The following is a 21365-nucleotide window of genomic DNA, read 5'->3' as shown; positions in this document are numbered from 1 at the left end:
TTATCGTAGACAGGCATCGTTAACATAACATTACAAGAGCAGAAATGTAAGTATCTACTGTTATCTTCATAAACGACTTTCATGTTAGCTCATTACCGATACAGTAAAACCTTGTTAAACCGTACCTGCTTAAACAGTAGTTTCATTTTAAAAGTAGTAAAGTCAAATCCCTGACTCAGTGGCCATTGAACAAGATGCGTTTTGTGTCCGCATAAACTTTAACAGCTTATTGCGTACGTATCGGTTAACAAGTAGCGTTTCCACCTTTCATCGTGAAATTACGGCAGTACGGCGGCTCGGCGGAACAAGCTTCAGAGATCACAATGGCCTCCAAGCAAAAATGCAGAGGGCGCTTGGAAGGGTGAAGCCACATCAACATCATTTTGGTGCTGTGCCAGAGTCGGAGCGTTGTGACCCGTGTTGTGGTGTTGTGCCAGCTAAGACAAAAACCGGGGGCTCAGCATAAAAAAAAAATTGGACGTCGTTCGTGCTGTCGTGCGTGGCACGAAGATGTCGGTGCCTGCATTCGAGAGGGATCTACCGTTGACTACGGTGTGTGGCATTTGGAATGTGAAGGAGAAGTTGGTCGGCAATGCTGCTGTGACCATGAAAATATGTCGGCTATGAGGTTCGACTTTTCGAGGTTCGACTTTTCGCCATCGTTGCCTCTGTTATTGCCAAAGTGTCACCTAACGACAGTGATTAGGACGACACAGAAAGCGACAGCACGGTCGATTCAGGCCCAGCAGTGGCAAATGCTGTGTGTCACGTCAGCCTCATGTGGGTATTTGCCAAGAAAAGGGGGCTGGCAGAAAAGCTGGCTCGTAGCTTGAGTGAGGTTGAGGCCGCCCTTGTTGCTGCTAGCCCTCCGCAGCATCAAACGAAAATAACATACTTTTATTATGCGAAGTGAATAAATACTGCATGTTTTCTGCCCTTTCATCACAGTCTCTCATAGTTCCATTTTTGACAGCTAAGTGGGCAATCTCGCTCAATTTCGGTTAAGCAGTACTACCGTTTATTTAGTATGTACTTTTTCTGAGCTCCGGCCAACTACGGTAATGAGGTGTCGCTGTACTCAATGTACTGCCACGTAGGGTTGCAGCAGAACACTACCTTTTGTAGAGACAGGGCTGCATGTTTCTACCAATGCTTGTAATGCAAACATTTAACGGCAGCTGATAAAAGTACAACTTCATGAGTAACTGAAAATTGTCTCAATGAGCACCTCACTGGCACACCCCGGCTGCTAGTGCCCCATCCACAGCTGACACCTCTGTGTCGAGTTCAGCCTCTTAACGGATATCCATTGCAATAAAGTTGCAGCCAGGATACTGCGAATACAGTGAAACCTCGTTAAACCATAGTTGGCTGGAGCTCGGAAAAAGTATGTACTAAACGGTAGTGCTGTTTAACCGAAATAGCATCAGATCGCCCATTTACCTGTCGAAAACGGAACCCAGAACTCAGAGAGAGTGCGATAAAAGGGGAAAAAAACATGCAGTATTTATTCACTTCATGCGACAAAATGTCGGATTCCTCATTCGCGTTACGTATTCTCCGTGCATGCGCGCGGTAGCGTTGCAGAAGTTGAGGGGCGCCTTTTTCATTGTGGGGTGCTGTTCTCGTCACGACGATTGCATTTATGAGGCTGATGTAACGCGCAGCTTCTGCCACTGGGCTTCTTCGATTTTCCACTTCTGGCCACCCCCGGGCTGCCAGAGTCAGCCAGAGCGTCTTCGTTTTTCTCGGGTTGCTCCGCCCACCGCACTACGCACTTCCGCCGGGCATTCGTTTTGCTCGCGCTGGACGGTTCTGGCTACCCGCGGGCTGCCAGAACCTGCCAGGACGATTTTGGTCTGGCTGCTCTCTGAAAGTTCTCAGGCGAGCAGACGACTAAACAGAGGCAATGGGCGCTCGTGGATCTTTGCGTGGATTTCACGGATTGCAACGCGGGCGCTTGAGGACTTAAATTTACCTCGCTCAGCCAACTGTCTACGGTCATCTTCGGATTTCCTTACTTCATGCATTATATTTTTAGGTGCTAACGCTCCGTTCCGCATTGCGAAGCGGTGTGATACGAGCCGTGGTGAACCGTTTGAAGCTTTTGTGTGTGTGTATGTGTGTGTGTCCCCTGATTGCTTCTTCGCGGCGAACAGCGCGCTGTGCTCTCATGCATGCATGTTATCTGCATCGTGTTCCACGCAAGTTGTAGACGCTCATTCACACATTGCGGTACATTCTGGGTTCGTCTTTCTCTGGTGGCGTTCCTTTTCACATATCTCGCGTATGTATATCTCTCCTTTCTCTGCAGTTAGCGAAGGCTTTGCAGCTAGCCCGTGTTCGCTCCATCTCTCCGTCGTATGCTTAGGTGGCAGCTCGAAACCGATATGTGTTCGAACTGCAGGCCGTTGATCTGAGAATACACTGATTGCACTCGGTACATTTAGACACACGTACATTGGCTTATTGTTCTCATGATTGCGAACAATGTTGTTTTTCATGTGAAACATTTCGCTGGTCACAGGCAACGTGCACTTTCACGCGCCAGCCGCGTCCCCAGCTCCTTAAATGAGAAGCACCATCAGCCACAGCAAACTTTCTGAAATCGAAGCCCAAGCAGGTCGGTGCGAAATTTTATGCATATGAGACGTACCCGATAACCTGCTTTTTCATGTCTTGTGATGACACAATGCCAACTCATCAATGTTGCCAGTGGTCGATGTGATCGCTGCGAGCAGGGATCCTCCAGCTATCGCTTTCTAGTATACAATCACAATTTCGCATCTTGTCATCCGCCACGTCGGAGGCCATCTGTTGCACTGCGCAAGGCGAGGTTGACTGAGTACGCGTCTTGTGCCGAGTCGCACAAAATCGCGCGAAAGTGATCATATCCCTGAATGCAACTATATATTTTCAAGCTGGCAACGCATAAATGGGCCGACTACGCCGAGCGTGCGCCGGCCTTGCCGGGTGCTGCCATGCTGATACTAGCATGTTTACATTAGGCCAGCTGTAGCGGCGTTCGATTTTGCAAACTTCGGGCAGATTCGGGTTGTCTTGGGATCCCAGCCCATGTGACTTCCTGTCAGAACCGGAGGCCACTGTCGGGCCTGAATCGCCCGTGCTGTCGCTTTCCGTGTCGTCCTCATCACTGTCGCTAGTCCACACCTTGGCAACGATGGCGAAAAGTCGAACCTCGTGGCTGACATCTCCTCGCAGTCGCAGCAGCGCTACCGTGCAACTTCTTCGCATTCCAAATGCCACACACCGTAGTCAACAGCAGATCCCTGTTGCGTGCCAGTGCCGACTTCTTCGTGTCACGTTCAATAGCATAGACGATGTCTAATTTTTCCTCTATGCTGTGCACCCGGCGTCTTTTTTATCCGAGCTTTGGCATGACACGAGTCCTCGCTTGCACGACGCCACAACGCTCTCTCATAGAATAAAGAATGCTCTCTGGCACGGCGCCGAAATGATGTTGATGTTGACGTGGCTTCACACGCAAACGCACAAGGTGCTTGGAGGCTGTTCCGATCTCTGACGCTTGTTCTGCCGCCCGATGGAGACGACACACCGCCGTGTTTGCATGACGAAAAGTGGAAGCGCTACGTTTTAACCGATGCGTACGCAATAAGCTGGTACAGTTTATGCGGATACAAAACAAAACACATTATGTTCAATGGCCACTGAGTCGGGGATTTTACTTTATTACTTTTAAAATGAAACTACTGTTTAAGCAGGTATGGTTTAACGAGGTTTTACTGTACTACGGAGTTTCAACTGGGGTTCAGGGATTACAATAAGGAATACTATATCGCAGTGTCATTTAGAATTCGGGATGGCAGAGAGACTGCCACATCATGTGTCTGCTGATGTGCCCATAAGGTTTTGTGATTCACAGATGGAATCAAAATACATGCAACAGGTTAGGCAAGAAAGTGAATGCTGACTTTTGCAAGCATCTTCGATGCTCTCTGCCACAATTTTTTATGTTCCACAAGCAACACAAAGATGTGAATCGTGCAGTTGTTTCTTTATGTTCTTTCCTTGTAGCCATGATAATGACATGACACTCTGGCTGTATAATATTTTTTTTTTGAATAAGCCAAGTTGTAAGTCTATGCTCATCTGTTCCAATTCTTACCTTGTTTCCTGTCTTGTCTTTTTTACCAGTTTTTACCAACGCATCCATACCAACTAGCCCAGCCATAAACCTTAATAAATAAAAAATTGGTGCCCTTCCACTCTGTGAAGAAGGATTGCAAGCGAAGCTGTGTATGTGGGCCCCTTAATGGCGAACAGCACTATCTTTGGGATCGGCCCACGTATGAGGAGTGCTTAACGCCTGCTTTACTTCCGCCACGGGTCTGCCTGATGTAGCAGTAACTTCAGCATTGGCCCACGTGTGAGAAATGCTTAACCCTTTGTGGGTCAATGACGTAAATACAGTCAACGTCCAATTTTTCTGACTCCCTAGGAACCAAGAAACGTCCGAAAAATCGGGCAGTCCGAAAAAATGAATGCAATAATTTCACTGCCCCCAAGGGCACAAATCACCACAGGCACGTCCGAAATAGCTCTGAAGGCCTGCCAGTACACTTATTAGGCGTATCGGTGCTCATATACTGCGATAGGAAATGGCGGGTGCGCGTGTGTATAATTACGAAATACATACCGTGTCCCGTGACAGTTGTCCCTTACCACGCATAGTATGCTTCACCGCGATACCTTGCGTATGCTTCACCGCGTAACACGGCTGTAGGGAGGCGAAGCTCACTTTCACGGACTGGCATTGTGCGACATGCCGTGCTTTCCGAGCTTCTAAGCCATTGGCGAGGATTACAAAGGCGGAGTCGGCATCATTGCAAAGAGCGGCGAATTGCTTTAATGAAAAACACGGCACCGAACAGCAAAAGCCTTAGTAGCGAGCGTCGCAGTAACTAGGCCTAGCTTTGCCGCGGTGGTGGCTACAGCTGCCAGTGGATCTACGTGCTAAAGCGCCGGTTTGATGCGGCGAGATCTTCAAAATGGCGGCAGTGGTGGCTTCGATAATGCCATTTCGGACCTGCGGTCATGGCAACAAGTACAGAAAATTGAACGGCGCAGATGTTTTGCATCTGAAATTTCAGACTTTCTTATACATTGACTCTGGGGTGGTGCCGCGATGGCAGCCGAATTACGGGTCGTGTCCGAAAAATTGGGCTTCCAGAAAATTGGTCGTTGACTGCATACGGCGCCGCGAACAAGTCCAAAAATGGTCGATGCCGTAAATTTACGGCGCCGTCTGTATGTTTCAAAAGCGCCGCAATTTCCTAACTTTTTCTTTTCTGTAATGTGCTGCCACTATGTGGGAATACAAGGAATTTTTTTCGCGTGCCTTCCTCTCAGTTTTTGATCCATGGTTTGTTTTAGAGCTAGTTTGCTCTGGCGCTTCTATATACTACCAACTCGCGCATTGGTGCGCACGCGGGCAGGCGGCGGTTCGTGTTTTGTTCCATGGGCAGTTTCGGCTTCTTGCGCTTGCAAAACTGATGGCTATCTCGTTACTAATCGCTCAAAAAGTGACCGCCTCTTTCTCACTTGTTTAGTGCTCACAGGGGATGTGCATAGGAAGGATGCCGCCGTGTATGCGTTTCCGTTGCTTCCTTTTTTTTTTACACTCATGAAAACTCTCTGGATGGCGATAAGATAAAGATTAGTGGAAGTTTGTCACATGTGCTTTTTTGACGGGCACACAGCCCCACAGTTTTCTTGAGTGTGCACACCTATGCAGTTCGATTACGCTCTGGGTGTATATATTAGTGTAAGAGCAGGAACATTTGAGTATTGCAAAATATTCTCGTATGCAATTTTCAAGGCCTTGAACTATGTGTATAAAAATGCATTGAATTTTAATTCTTATAAATTTATTTTCTTTTTTATTGTTGTTATTCATAAATGAAGAGTACATATATACCAACGCAAAATATTTTTTTCTCACTTTACTATCCGTCTTGAAAAATTGTGGTAAACTTTTTTTTGAAATATGTCCCTAAGAACAATTGGAATCTGCAATTAAAAAATATAGACCCTGAGGGGTCATATGTGGCGAGAAAAATCGACTCTCGAGGGGTTAAAAAGGGCCCCTGAAACGGTTTGGAAAAATTTTGTAGATGCATAGGATACAGCTAAAGTTAATAATTTGCACCACACTTTTTGTGAAACGTCACATATTAAGAGAGCTACGGACAAATACAAGTTATCCTCCTCCATAGCCATGCATTTTCACCTCAACTCGTTCACCGAGTGATCGGGGCTAAGCTCTGCCTTCACTGGCTCTGCGCCATTATGCACGTCATGTCATCTACTTCTGTTTCTCTAGGAGCGCATGCGCAAAGCCTCTACAACCTCTCCACCAGCTACTTGGCAGTTGACCCCAAGCAACTGCTATCCAAGCAGCGTGCATTGCTAGCATTCTGTCGCAGTGCCAAACGTGTCTGGTACTCCGGTAACCACAGGCGAGCTAGGCACTTCGACGGATGGGTGGAGGCATAAACTCAAACTGATGAAGGAACTTGAGCGTAGGCATAAGTGTTCTACCTGATTGGTCTGCACGGTTCAGCCACCCATTGGCGCATAGCTTAACCAGCCAAACAAAGAGCTAATATTGCTCTAACAAAGTGTAAAACATTTTAAAAATTCACAAAAACAACCTGTTAACGCTTATGCTCCTATGAAAAATTTACACCAGCAGCAAAGAATACACTTAGTTACTGCTACTCTGTTTGGTTGAGCTCTGTGCCACCAGGTGGCTGCACCATGCAGACCTTTTATGTTTGCACTTCTACTCATCTCGTGAAACGATGTGGTGAAACGGCCAGGTCCTGTTCCTTTGCATTTGCGTTTACCCGAATACTGGACTTGCGAGATGCTATTGGGGTAGTAATCTTCCGGTGTAAAGTGACGGCCGCAAATGTGCGAATCCTGGCACTGATCGGATAGCGACAGTCCGATGGCTGCAGCCACTCCACTCGTCTGCTGCCTTGCAGAGGCACACAATGTTGCAGCTTGACATATTGCCAGTCACTACGTTTGCAGCCCACAACACAACAAAGTCGAATCATGGTGCTCGCGAAAAGACTGAGACCGACTCTGCCTGCGGAGGTCTCGTCAAAATGGAGCAAGTTGTAACACAAGGAGACGACACTTGCTGTGTGCTAGAAGGGCTTAAGTGTTGTGAGAAATTGTTCTTGTGCATTCTCTTTCTGTTACTTTCTTTTTATAGAAACAAATTAACTAACATTCCAACTATTACGAACAACATTTGTTCACCATAAAGTTGGAAAAATTATTGATCACGTGTCCTGGGCAGCCAATCAGATAGCTCGCCCTACTAACATCATTGGGTGAAATGACGTCAAATGGGTAGGGGCGGCTTAAAATTCAGCCGAGTGATGTGCTGCGATTGGCAGCGATGTACATTTTTAAAACCTTATAATAAATTACAGAAGGATCTACTCTAACGACTCGGTATGTTTGTACAAAATCGTCAAAATTGTTTCAGGGTCCCTTTAATGCCTGCTTCACCTCCACCGTGGGTTGGCCCGATACAGCACTATCTTCGGGATTGGCCCATGTATGAGGAGTGCTTAACACCTGTTTCACCTCTGCCGCGGGACGGCCTGCCATTGCACTATCTTTGGGATCGGTCCACATATGAGGAGTGCTTAATGCCTGCTTCACCTCTGCCGTGGGTCTGCCTGGCATTGTACTATCTTCGGAATCGGTCCACGTATGGGAGTGCTTAACGCCTGCTTCACCTTCGCTGCGGGTCAGCCCGGTATAGCAATATCTTCGGGATCGGTCCACGTATGAGAAGTGCTTAACGCCTGCTTCACCTCCGCTGTGGGTCGGCCCGGCATTGCAGTAACTTCAGGATCGGTCCACGTATGAGGAGTGCTTAACGCCTGCTTCACCTCTGCTGCTGGTCGGCCCGGCATTGCACCATCTTCAGGATCGATCCACGTATGAGGAGTGTATGAGGAGTCCACGTATGAATTCTGTGCAGGATTAATCCAAGTGCAATAAGAATGCTCTTTCTGAAAATATAGGTCCAATGGGCCAATCCTCTGCAGCAGTGCCCGTCCACACAGTATCACTATGCAAATATGCCAGCTCCCTACCGCGTGCCCATGTCGTGACTCCGTGCAGTGTATCGCATGCCTGTTTCAACATTTCAGGGTAGAGCAATGGCCAATCCACTACTGGAGTTTGCGCTAGAATGAAATCCGGGACTTTCAGCACAGATCTTGGAGACGATGGGTATTCCACGATGAGCATTATCACAATGCCTGTGTGCATTGTGGTAATGCTTATTGCTTGACAGCAAACGCAATGAGTGATGTCTGGCACAGGGTCAAATGAGTTTACAGGCATTAGGACCAAGAGCACTGTTGGTGAATTCAAAAGTGAATACTTCTATGTATTCACTGTTGAGCCTCGCGAAAGTGAAACTATCTCTGTAAGGGATCACCTGGTAATACTGCACCAGTGCATATAAAAAGCGGGAAAGCCTGTGCGAAGATCGAACTGATTAGCCACCGAAAGCATGCAGATCTTATCGGATAGCTTGTTCACGTACGCAATTTTTTGTTACACACGAGCCCCCAAGACTTTTCATGCTTCTGTCCTTGGGTTCTCTCTTTCGGACGACAAGCCATACGAGATGAGACGTGTGAGAAGGTATTGTCTCATGCCGGACACTGCTCACTGCCATCTCGAACGAAGATGCCGCGGCAGATGCTGCCATGCCTGTGACTATGTTCGTGGATGTACAGTGAAACGTTGATACAATAAATTTCAATATAATGAAGTGTGTTTGTATGCAATTTCAATATAACGAAACTTCACTGCCGCCGCAAGGGAATGCCAAGACAATAAATGCAAGCTTCCGTGGATGCAGATCATCAAATGATTGAATTACAAGTGGCTGTTTGCAAACGCACCTCTCAACTCGCGCACCACGCGACAAGAGTGACTGCCGAAGTGAAGCCGCATCATGTTGCATATAAAGTCCAAGTGCACTAAGGTCCTATCGCGTCTCGCACACTATGTGCTTTAAATGTGAGCGAAATTGTGCGAGGGTAAGACAAGAAAGATGATGGTTTCACAAGTGCCGCCTTCTCGTGCAAGCAAAGGGAAAGCGCAGGAGGGGAGCGAACTTACGGTAATGCGATCAATTGCACGTGAGGGTGTGGGTGGGAGGTGAGTGGGGGTAAGTCGGCACGCGTCTGGGCCATGACTGCACATGGCTGTAAGCGCGGCTGAGTGCATACGCAGCCACGCACTATGGTTTAGTGGTAATCTGCCTCTCGCTTATTCATTTGCTCATTCGCTCGCTCATGTATTCATTCGTTAAAGGTATTCGCTTACATTGACAATCATCGTCTGTGGTTTCTGCACAGTCCTTTTAAAGTGTGTAGGTGAGGCAAAAATGCATTTTAGTGTGCCGATGGGTGGGGATCATGGTACACGGTATGCTAAATTCCTCCAATAAAGCATTCAGTGTTCTTTTGATGTCTACCATATAGACTTGTGTAAGGACTTCACTTTTCTTTTTCACAATTTTGATGAGGTGCGCCCTTAAATGGGACTGAACTTTTCGGTCAAAAGGGCGCTGGTGACTGCTGCCCATCTCGGATCCCAGAAAGTAGCATTGCATCAGAGGTCACCGTGCAGCTCTCGCTATCTAGTAGGGGCAGGCATGCGAAATTTTGCAGATGCACATGGCCTCAGGGCATCGAATGCGATGGCTTCTCCAATGGAAAAATTTTTTCCCACATTTTTGGCTGCCATGTTGAGGGTGTGGCCCTCATACGGGTGCAGCCCTTACAGTAGTCTATACGCAATTTTTTGGGTGGTTTCGGTTTCATAGTCCAGCATAGTATTAGACTATACTAGTTGAAATTGAAGCTCTTCAAAGCCGTGTATTATAGGCATAAGATTTGTTGGTCGGCTTATACAACGGCCGGATTATATGACATTCTCAGGCGGTGTCAAAAAAGTCGTGTAATCAGCATTCCACTGTACTAGGAAGTTGAGATAACATCTCTTGCTACAATACAGGCCTGTGTTATGTGCATGTGCAGCTGCAACGAGGCAGACTTCCACCAGCTGCACGAGTTGATTGTCCGCAAGATGGGCCACAAGATGGCGCCCCTGCAGCCCAGTCTGGGTGAGTGCACAAGAGACCCAAATTGTTCTGATGGCAGCAATAGCTTAATGATGCCCTTGCAGTACGAAACAAAACCTGTCTCGCATAGACGTACTTGAAATGCTAGAGAGTGACCGTTAAGGTGAATTTGGTATCACTTTCCCTGCAATAAATAAAAGATTTCTGCAAAACACAGGTCTGCTATTAGACAGGACCTCATTGGTATTCAGTACAACAGAATGTTACTAATTCATTAGCTTCAGATGAAAAAAAAAAAAAAAAAACATCACTTGATTCTGTGAAACAGAAATTCTATTGATAAAGAAAATATTTTCCTCACCTTTATATACTAGAACTGCGCTGTAATCAGTGCTGGCATACTATTTTGGTGTTCTCTTTAAGAGTAGACTGCACTGTACATCTTGGTTTTAATGTATCTAAGTTGCCCATAGCTTGCTACATTTTTGTTATGAAAAGATAGGAGACTTCTGAGCATGTGCAGCACGAAATTTTAAGTCCAATATTTGTAAGCACTAAGTTTTTGAGTCATTTTCTAATATTTTATATTGGATTTGAAAACTACTGTTCGGTATGCACACACCCCTACCTAATATGGAACATTGTAGCTTAGTGTGATACATGGGACGTACAACAATGCGAAGCTAAAGAGGTGCACTGGTGCAGGTGCCTGGGCACATAAGGGCTGACACAGCAGATGGATCACGCAAGATTGTGGCGAAAACGTTATCATGGGACCATGTTAATTGATTGATTGATTGATTGATTGATTGATTGATTGATTGATTGATTGATTGATTGATTGATGAGCAGGCTGACTGAATTAACTCACTGACTGACCAAAGCAGGATGCAAAAACACTAATGTACCATGCTTGGGGTGGGCACCAAAAACCGCAGGTGTTCAGAGCTAATCTGGAACCCTCTTTCATAGCCGCTGTGTTACCTTGTAGCCTCAAACCTCTTCTATCAATTGTGTGATGAATTGTGTAGTTCTTGTAACGGTACATTGCACCCAATGTGATTAGTCACTTGATGCTTACTCCAAGAGGGATGGAAATTAACACATACACATAGATGTATAAACAGAACTGAAGGCCTATAGTTCCTCCACACCAGTGTTTCTACCAGCAGATGTTGTTTGGCATGTTTTTGTCAAAAACAAAGGTATAACTGTACACGTAAGCTGTAAAAATTTTAATCCTGGCAAATTGAAAACATTATGAAATGAAGCAGACGTGCCCTTGTGTATGTGCGGAATGAAGAGGAAGACGAAGGACCGTGCCGTGATCGCGAGTGAGCCCTGTGCTACAGACAGCCCTTGCAGTGCCTTGAGATACCTAGCGTTAATTCCACAACATTGTGAACGACAATAAACCTCATCGCAATAGCACATTTTGATTTATTCTAGCTTCCCCACATCATCAGTTTTTTTTTTTCTGTGCTATTCTTAATCGAAATTATTTTCTTTTAACTTATAAGGGCTTGAGCAAATGAGGATAGCTCATGAGCTGTTCATAGGCTTCATAAGGACCGAAAATATGAGGACCACTGCTTGCTTAGAGGAAGCATATTACACATTGCATGTTGCATCTCTCGGACTGTGTGGTAGAGGCCCTTTATGTTTGTGTTCACCCAGGACTGAGCGTGTGCTTGCGGCCGGTGTCAGACTCTGAGGAAGAGGGTCTGCCTGTGGTCCGCATGCGAGGGTTTCCCGAGGTGATCATGCCAGGGGACGTGCGCAACGACCTCTACCTGACTCTGGACAGGGCTGACCTGGCCGGTCCTGCCAAGAACATTGAAGCCCGCCTTATGCTGGTGTCCGCAGATGGACGCATTCTCCAGGTCAGTGGAGAGCTGTAGAATGCCTAGAAGTTTGTATAAAAGTTCATGCTCGTTCTTGTTGGCATGGAACGAGGCTATCACAAAGCTATGTGCTTCGGGTTTGCAGGTTAAACTAGAGCACATGAGAGAGAGATGAGACATTGTTCAGCACCGAAGCTCAAACTCAACTGATCTTTTATTTTTTCAGTTCCCAGCCAACTAAGCTCCCGTGCCGCTCGTGGCATTGCCTGACCTTGTCTTCCTTCCTAGGGTGATCGTGTCGATGTTGCTGGCGCTACAAAACAAAAGTACGATGACAGAACAGTCATTGAGAATGACGAGGCCACTTGTGTACAAACACACACTGTATTAAGAGGACATAAAATACAGTACAAGCATTGGAACACACAAGGACACATGTACAGAAACTAGTCAAAGCAAAACATAAGTGTTATCGCTGTGGTACATTCGAAAACAGCAAAAGTTCAACGAAGTTAGGGGCAGTGTAAACAAGCACTGGGAGACAGGCTTACATGCAGACGGAGATGGTCAACGTAGGCGTAGCGCCGAATTCAAAGCAGAAGGGAGACTGGTTGCCCATCTGGTGTTCGCCAGCTGGACCTTGGCCACAACACATGAAGACGTTGGATCTGCTTTGTTTAGATGCCCTTGTGGTGTTCGTCATCTGCTGGCTATGAGCAGGAGCTTGATGTCGTGTTGTGCCCAGGTGGTGTTGTGCCCAGGCCTGCATTAGCCTTGATCCAGCAACTTCGTAGGCTGCTACTCTAACACCCTGGACACCATCTTCTCCATCCTGTGACGTTCATGACTTCACAAAGTGTGAAAGTGAAAAATAAATGGATTGGCGTAGACAGAGGACACAGGCGGGCACTCATGCGCATTCTTTTTTGTCTACCTTGAATTTTTTTTTTCTTTGACACTAATGATTTTTATTAATAAAACTGTCCAAAAACATAAATATAAATGCTGGAAGGTTCTGCTCTGAAACATTTAAATTAGAGCGCTTAGGGAGAACTACTTGGTGCATCAGGTTAAAACTTTGTACAAATAGTGTATGCAGATAGGAAAATATAGCTGGGAAGCATTTGAAATTATAGAGACAATGAAGGAGTTAAGAGAAATTATCAAACTCATGTACTAATTGTTGTGTGCCTGAAGGCTTGCGCAGAGATTGGAATACTTGCTTAAAAGAGCCCAATTTGTGTGTCAGGTTGAAATTTTTTTAGGATTACATTGTGCACATGCAAGAACATATGATGAAATTCCAAAGCCATGAATTGATTACAGGTGTCGCAGGAAATTGCCAAAGCATCATGGCAGTCACAAAAATGTCCTTTTAGAGGATCGAAACAACCTCGAAATTGGCCCTTTGAGGGAATTCGTAGAGATTTTGAGTACACTTTACACATATCTATAGTCGGGTACGACTTAAGAAGGCAGGAGAGGCCCCACCCAGATGACCGAAGCGTGGCTGCCATGTTGCCTCCGTGACTAAAGAAATAGTCTCGCTGACGTGACTCGGGCCAGTCTAAAGTGCGGGCTGCCATGTTCTCCGTCGGCGGAGTCACTGGCCATCCAGCTCATGTCAGTCTAAAGTGCATGTTTTTTGGTGGAGGCTCGTGTGCATCTGCCTGTGGGGGGGCCAATGCCGCTGCCTTCAAAAGCTGTACCTGACTATAGCTTAGACATGGAGGTTTCAAGAATGTTTATTTCGGTGCATTACATGTATGAGAACATGAACGCACTTTCAAGTTAGCAGGTACCAGAGAGAAAATCTGACGACTTACCGATACTGGAGGAGCCATGGCAGTGATTTCTGTACAGAGAGTGACATCGGTGCTCAGAAAAGCATATGGTAGTGGGCGGCACCAGTGTCTTGTGCCATGGAAACAAACCAGCAGTTTAGGTCAGAAAAATTACCTGTGCACAGCTATAGTTATCTTGCAGGGGTATACGCTCGTGGTGTTCAAGTGGTTCAGATAAGAGGTTTGTCTATTCCTAAAAAATGGAGTCTGTTGCTAGAAACTGTAAAAATCTGGCTGTCCTCTTTCTTTTTTATACTTTGAACTTGTAGATGTCTCAAAATATTACGTACAGTCGAACCCACCTTTGAGGATGACAGATATAACAATTTATCGGTTAACAACCAAATTGCACTTCATTTATGATTTTCAAACCCTGCCTATTGAAACTTTAACAAACAATTTCAAGAGTGTAATTTGTTTGCAGAGAACACTTCAGACCAGTCTTACTAAAAGGTGGGTGCACCTGATGTTTGGAAATGCGACCAAACTAGGCACACCGCAGTGCGCATCGTGCGGATTCCAGAAGCCGCTGGGAAAGTCGCTGGGCCTCTTCGATTATCCACCCCTGACAGTCTCGGACTGCCTGTGATGGTGCTTTTCGCCAATGAGCGTTGCGTGCGCAGCGTCTCGGGCAGTCCTGGGCAGTCCGGGAGGACCAATTGAAGAGGCCCACTCACTTTCAATCCTGCTGGGGTAACCATGCCTTAAGGCACATCTCCAGCCTGCTTCAGGCCAAGGCAATGCAGGGTACAACAGCCAGGACCTCCGAGATAGCACTGGCATGCCGAAATGGCATGCGTGCCGGCGCTAATATCGTTGCTGTCGATATTCACTTGGCCCGAGTTGGCGTGAATGCAGCATGACACGCCTCTGCCATGCAAAGTTGGAAAGAGTCGGTGGTTGCTACGCCACTATAGGAAGGTCACGGTTCTTCGACGCTTCATTCATTGTTGCTGATAACGGCTCGCGGTGGAGTTGTAGCTTTCGAACTTTGTGCTTTTTCAGTTAAAGCGACGTAGGAAACGTAACTTCACAGCTCTCGGTGTGCTTGTGGCTGATGCTACAGCTGTGGCGGCAAGACCTTTGCAAAATGCCGGCATGCTGGTGCAGTTTCTGCTTCCAGCCAACTAGAAAGCTATGCTATCCTCTGCAGAATCCACTCGTGGCCCCCCGATAGTAACCTATATCATAAGCACTTGCAGAAAAAGTGGCGGTAGATGCTGTCATAGTTTCGACATGCCAGGTGATCAGAACTGGCCGGGCACTGTTCCCAAAAAGCTACGATGAAGCATTTCGTTCTTTAGATTACGTTTTTAACAGAAAGATGCAGCTAGATGCGGGAAAATACCTGGAAAAAAAATGAAGATAGTGAAAATTTGATTTTCAGATCAATGTGGTGTTGAATTGCAACTGTTAATTCCAGCTTCAGTGTCTTATATTTTTGCATACTTTAAAGGGGGAATTCAGATACAATTAACTACTGATACAATGGCCACTTTTCATGGAACTGTCGAGTTCGTTATGTATGGTTTAACTGTATATCTATCACCATCATCATTAACCTATGTTTATGTCCACCACAGGATGAGTGCTGTTCTCTGCGACCTCCAATTATCTCTGCCCTGCGCCAACCGATTCCAATTTGCACCTGCCAATTTTCTAAATTCGTCACCCCACCTAATTTTCTGCTGTCCTCAGCTGTGCTTTTCTTCCCTTGGCACCCATTCTGTAATTCTAATGGTGCACCAGTTATCTGTCCTACGCATTACACTATCTGCCCAGCTTCATTTATTTTTGTTAATGTCAACTAGAATATTGGCTGTTGCCAGTTGCTTGCTGATCCACACTGCTCTCTTCCTGTCTCTTAATATTACGCCTAACATTCTTCATTCCATTGCTTTTTGCGTGGTCCTTGTTCTCAAGCTTCTTTGTTAACCTCCAAGTTACTGCCTTGTATGTTGGCACTGGTAGAAGGCAGTGCTTGTACACTTTTCTTTTGAACATTGGGGCTAAGAATCCAGTCAGGATTTGGAAATGCCTGCTGTATGTCCTCCAGCACATTTTTATTCTTCTGTAAGTTTACTTCCCATGATCAGGGACCCCTGTGAGCAATTGATCTAGATAAATGTACTCCTGCACAGACTCTAGTGGCTAACTGGCCATCATGAATTCCTGTTCCCTTGCCATATTTACGGCCATACGAGTGTGCATAAAAAAAAAAAAAAGAAAGAAGGAAAGAAAGGCTGTATTTGGGTATCTGAATGCCTCTGCAACACAGTTGTAATTTATCTCTTCATGGTTTACAAGGAATGAAAGACAGTGATACACAGCATAATCATTCCTTGCTAACCAATGTTACAAGCTGCTCAGTAATCCAGTCGAACATGGTGCAAGGCAAGTTCTGGCGCTTCATTGAATGCCGTGTGGATGCTCGACACGTCCACTGTTGCAAAGTTTCCAGGGCAGGGCCAGTGTGCTGTATTCACAAAATTACATGATGCAAAATCTCGAATGCTATTTGCACCATGCAGACACTATTTATCTGGGGCCCCTGACTCGATTCCTTTCCTCCGCACTCACAGGACTGCCTAAGCGGTGGTGTGAGCCAGCTAGAGCCGTCGCACGAGTGGCGCTCCCTGGTGCTGTGTCGTACGTGCACCCCTAGGTGGGGGGAGGCCGTCCACGTGCGCCTGCCCCTCGAACCCCTGGAAGGGGCCCACGTGCGTGTGGAGCTACGCCACTGCTCGGCGCGCAGCGGGCGTGAGCCGCGGCTTTTGGCCTGCGCCCTGCTGCCCCTGCTGCAGCGGGGCACCGTGCTGCCCAACGGGCCACACGAGCTGCCCGTCCTGCGGGCAGACCCACCAGGAGGCGCCCAGGCGCGCCACGAGGCTCTGCACCTCACCACCTTGCTCATTTCCACCAAGCTTACCCAGAACAGTTGAGTGAAAGAAAAGTTTGTCATCAATCGGTTGTTAGCAGTATAATGTGCTTCTAGCATGATGCATGCCAGACTTTAGCATAATGCACATTCAGTGCGATAAGGCCCATATTTTAATTCTCACTCTGGTGTAATAATAGTGCAGAAGCAGATGGCCAGGCAGGCAGAGTTAGTTGGGAATAGGTTCTTCCTTTTTTCCGTGTTTGTTTTTCACTGATTCATACTGGAAGATGAGTAATAGTGCAGTTAACAAGTGGTTAGGGTTTATGCACTGTGCAAGTGGTCTTGCTCTTTTAGTGTAAATGGTAGGATTATTAACCCCTTAACTGCAAATGACAAGGGAACTCGTCATCACAACGAGCGTCCCCTGGTGCCAATGACAGGTTAACTTGTCGTGAAATTTTGGCAATCTTTGCAGAAAATAGCCACCAAAATATGCAGGCCGAAAAAATTTCTTCAACAATTCAACAAACTTCAACAATTTTTTTGGAATTTCTCACTGCAGTTAAGGGCTTAAGAAATAAAAGCTTGCTTTTTTTTTTTGACTAAAACATTACCTTCGACTCAATTTTGATAGCAGGATCTCTCGCAAGATTAGTGATACAATGACACGTCAAGCACAATCCAAATGGGGAAATGGCCTACTTAAACCCACAGGAAGCAAGGAGAAAGGGCTCCTTATCTCCACCAAATGCTAATGCTTTTTTTTTTCTGCTAATAAAATAGTCGCAGTGATTGGTCTTCACTTGTGGGATGCCATCTTCACTGCAGAAAGTTTATTTTTAAACATACTTTGATCTGAGGATAATGATGCATGTTGGTGACGAGATGCATATGGCCATCTGTGCAGGGGACTTGCTGGCGTTGCTGCGCTGGAAGGAGCAGCCCGACGATGTGCCACAAGCACTGCTTGGGCTCGCCAAGCTGGATGGCGAGGAAATTGTCAAGGTGGGCAGCTTGCAGTGCTGGCATTTAATTTGTTTTATTCAAGCATGAAATGATTATTGTCCACCTGCTGTGGTGGCATGGTAATGTGGCAGTCTGCAGCTGCCCTCATTGAGGCCACAGGTTCATCAAGGTAAGCATCAATTTTCATCAAGGTAAGCATGCTCATGGGCTGTTTTTTATGTTATTTGTGTAATAAGATGCAAAACATTCTGAACAATGGACCAGTCTTGCTAGTTGAGCAGTTTTCCCGCTAAGCGTAGTGGTTTTGTGTGGTGCCTACTGGGAAAATTTGTTCTTTTGCAGGTGTCAGGTTTATTAGCAGTTTTAGTGCAGTGTTTTCTTCTTTCTTGGCGGCATAAAATCTTTCTCTACAATAATTTGTGCTCACATGTCACAAACATGTAGCTTATCCTAGGTCCTTTGGAAACAAGAGAGAATTGAGCATGTTTTCAGCTAAGAGTGATTAAATATAATTTAGACGGACAACAAAGGCAAATATTAAGTCAAGCCAAAGCGATAGATTAGTCCTGAAGAACGTCTAAGTCGTCAATTTTATCACGAGCAAAGCTCTAGTAATTGAGAAATTGCGGTAAATGCAAGACACTTCTGGACTCCCCCAGGACATTCAAGTACAGTAGAACCTCTTTGATACGTTCCCATTACGTGCGTTACCCCGGCACCAACATTTCCAATTGAGAACACAAAAAAAATTACCCACTAGAGTTATGCTCATTACTTATCAGTTCATATGTTCCTGGAAAACAAGATTTTTTGGCACCAACGTTCAGTACATTGCCAAACTGCAATCTTATGACACGTTTTCTGGCCGCTAGATCCCATGTAAACAAGAAAATGCGCGAGGTGCGTGTGATTGAGAACAGTATATAGCTGCCTGCTGCGGCAGCTTCACCGCAATACTTGCCTGCCTGTCTCGCATGAAAATGTCAGCGCACACTCAGTTTCTCATTTCGGTACCAGCAAATCTTCTGCGGAGTTGTCGCACGTGGCATTCACAGCTATTGCCACCAATCCTCTTGTGATAAGCATCTTCGCCTATCTCCTTTACAGTGCATAGTGCCGTCAGAACCGTAGCGCATGCTTGTGGCCGCCGATAACTGAAATGCGCCACCATTCCTTGCTGCAGACTGCAATCGTATACGTTTTCCAGCTGCTAGGTCCCCTGTGAACAAGGAAAGGTGCGAGGCGTGCGCGATTGAGAACAGTATGTAGCCGCCGATCTCGCATGAAAACAATGGGGCACAGAGTTTCTTATTTCGGTATTATCAAATCTCCGAATCACAAAGGCAAGCTTTCTGGTAGAAACATGGCCTCTTGTGTGAGCTGCGGATGCGCAGTGGTGAGCGCAATCTGGATGGTGTTGCAAGGAACAGGGTACGCCGCTCTATTAATGGTAGAAACGCTGGAATACGGGGCTCGTGTTTGAGTTTCTGCGTAACAGAATTATGTTTTCTCGTATATTTAATTTACAGTTAGATGCTATCATGTCTGTGTGTTTTGTGTAAGTCACACTTAGGAGTACGCGACTAAGCACATCAAGCGTCGACTCCTTGGACCGGACCAACATCTCGTACCCATCGCAAAGAATTTCGTACATCAGTACTTCGACCTGATAATTCTATCCATTGGCTGTCGTCGCCAAAGCTTTTGTAATCTGATCGTATGTGTGACACGAATTGCGTGCAGTAAAACCTTGTTAATTCAGATTTTACGGGACTGAAAGAAATGTCCAATTTAACCAAATGTTGAATTATCTAGGGTATCAAGAAAACAATAAACAAATGCTTACTACGTCAACACACTTCTATTTACTGAATGAATGGGCCACTCGTGTTTCTATTTTACACAAAAACAGTGAGGAAGCTGCACTTCTCATCATCTCATGGCTGGTTAGCGCTCGCAGCGGCGAAGGCCTTGTGGCTTCCTTCACAGCATGGCCGCGGCATATGTCTTCATCTGAGATAGGCTTTTTACTATCGCATGCACACCCCGATTATTTTTTCGCCAATGAGCTGGTCACTGTCCATCACGATGTAGCCAGTGCTCTTCATCCTCGAAAGCTTGTCGAAACGAAACTACTGCTTGCCACAACCACTGCAGATGAAGCCGTGGCCGCTGTTGACTCGACCTTGTGGTGCTGAAGGCCGCACGCACTGAGTCAAAATGAAACTACCGTTTGCTTCAATTGCAGACGAAACAGTGGTCGCTATCAATGCGATCTTGGATGGCGACTAAGCAGTTCTGAAAGCACGCGACTGATGGGTGTACCAAGTCAAAATGGAACCACTGTTTGCCGCCACCGCTGCGGACGGAACCGTGGCCGCTATCGACGTGACCATGGATGGTGACTACGCAGTCATAAAGGCACGTGGCTGACAGGTGCACTGAGTCAAAGCGAAGCTACTGTTTGCCGCAACTGCTGCAGCCGCTATCGACGTGATCATGTATGGCAACTATGCAGTCGTGAAGACACGCAGCCAACGTGGTGCTTTTGCGCAGCGGTAAATGCAAGGATAAAGGCTTTAAAGGCACAAATAGACACGAAACATTCTGCAGTTGCTGTCATTCAAGTGCGATTTCCACTGATGACTATGGCGATGTGGACTAGCGATGCACTAACGCCATTTCTGATCTGTTGTGTCACACATTTGCAACACTCCAGTGCTCACCAAGCTCCGAGAGTTGTCAGAATTAACCGATGTGCGGCCAGATACGTCCGAATTAACGAGAGTTTCATTGGATTAAATAATGCATACTCCTGCGGGCACCGAAGGGCGAGTTCAAATTGTCCGATTTTCCAAATTAACAAGGGTCGAATTAAGGCTTTACTGGAGTACTTTCTGGAAGTGATGTGGGCACCAGTTACACTGGAACCTTCAACGAGTCATGTATAAAAGCAGATTCACATAACCCACTGATCAAATTTTCACCGATCGCAGACTGTGTTTACCGCGATCATTGTGCTTGTCTGTTACTTGTTTTTCTGTGCACAAGCCCTCGAATAAAAATTGGTGGCTGTGCTTGCAGTTTCGAAATGACAGGTGAACGAAACTGAGCTCCGCTTTGAAAGAGCTATACGGCGGCACATTTTGTTCTTTAGATGAGCACTCCTAACATAAATTTACAGCTAAGTGAGGAAGTGCAGTGGAAACAAAAATGACACTGAAAATTTCACTTTCAAACCAAAGTGCTGCTGAATTGTAACTCCTGATGCTAGCTTCAGTGCTGGTAATGTTTGAGCACATTTAAGGGACAGTCCATATACAACTAACTACTGATATAACAACCACTTCTTGTGGTACTATCGAGTTCGTTATAAAGGGGTTCGACTGCATAAAATGCTCTATTGGCCATATATTTATTTGGACCACTACATTGCGAAAATTAAGCATCAATATGAGTCGAAACTAAGTGTGCGAATAACGAATATATTAGATTTCGTATGTTTTATTGCATAGAAATTTTTGCTTTCCAGTTTACCTCCAAAATACATTATGGTTTTCCTCGCCTCATGGGCAGGCAGGCTTTGCAAGCTACTACAGCTTGTGAAATTCAATCTGCACAATAGACGAATGCATGTACCACACATCATCATCATC

At 46.0% G+C, this 21365-nt stretch overlaps 1 protein-coding gene across 1 annotated transcript in view; it reads left to right on the top strand.

The window, feature by feature from the left end:
* The window catches only part of spg (dedicator of cytokinesis spg), a 168197-nt gene that overhangs the window by 40465 nt on the left and 106367 nt on the right, over nucleotides 1-21365 (top strand). Inside the window, exons 10-13 of the mRNA XM_050172253.3 lie at nucleotides 10131-10216; nucleotides 11852-12057; nucleotides 16445-16799; nucleotides 17651-17748. Coding sequence (XP_050028210.1) covers nucleotides 10131-10216; nucleotides 11852-12057; nucleotides 16445-16799; nucleotides 17651-17748 — 745 coding nt within the window. The remainder of the gene's footprint in view (nucleotides 1-10130; nucleotides 10217-11851; nucleotides 12058-16444; nucleotides 16800-17650; nucleotides 17749-21365) is intronic.

The sequence above is a fragment of the Dermacentor andersoni genome, chromosome 6, assembly GCF_023375885.2.
Source record: "Dermacentor andersoni chromosome 6, qqDerAnde1_hic_scaffold, whole genome shotgun sequence".
NCBI lineage: Eukaryota > Metazoa > Arthropoda > Arachnida > Ixodida > Ixodidae > Dermacentor > Dermacentor andersoni.
Note: the sequence above shows the minus strand (reverse complement) of the source record. Positions and strands in the feature narration are given on the sequence as shown.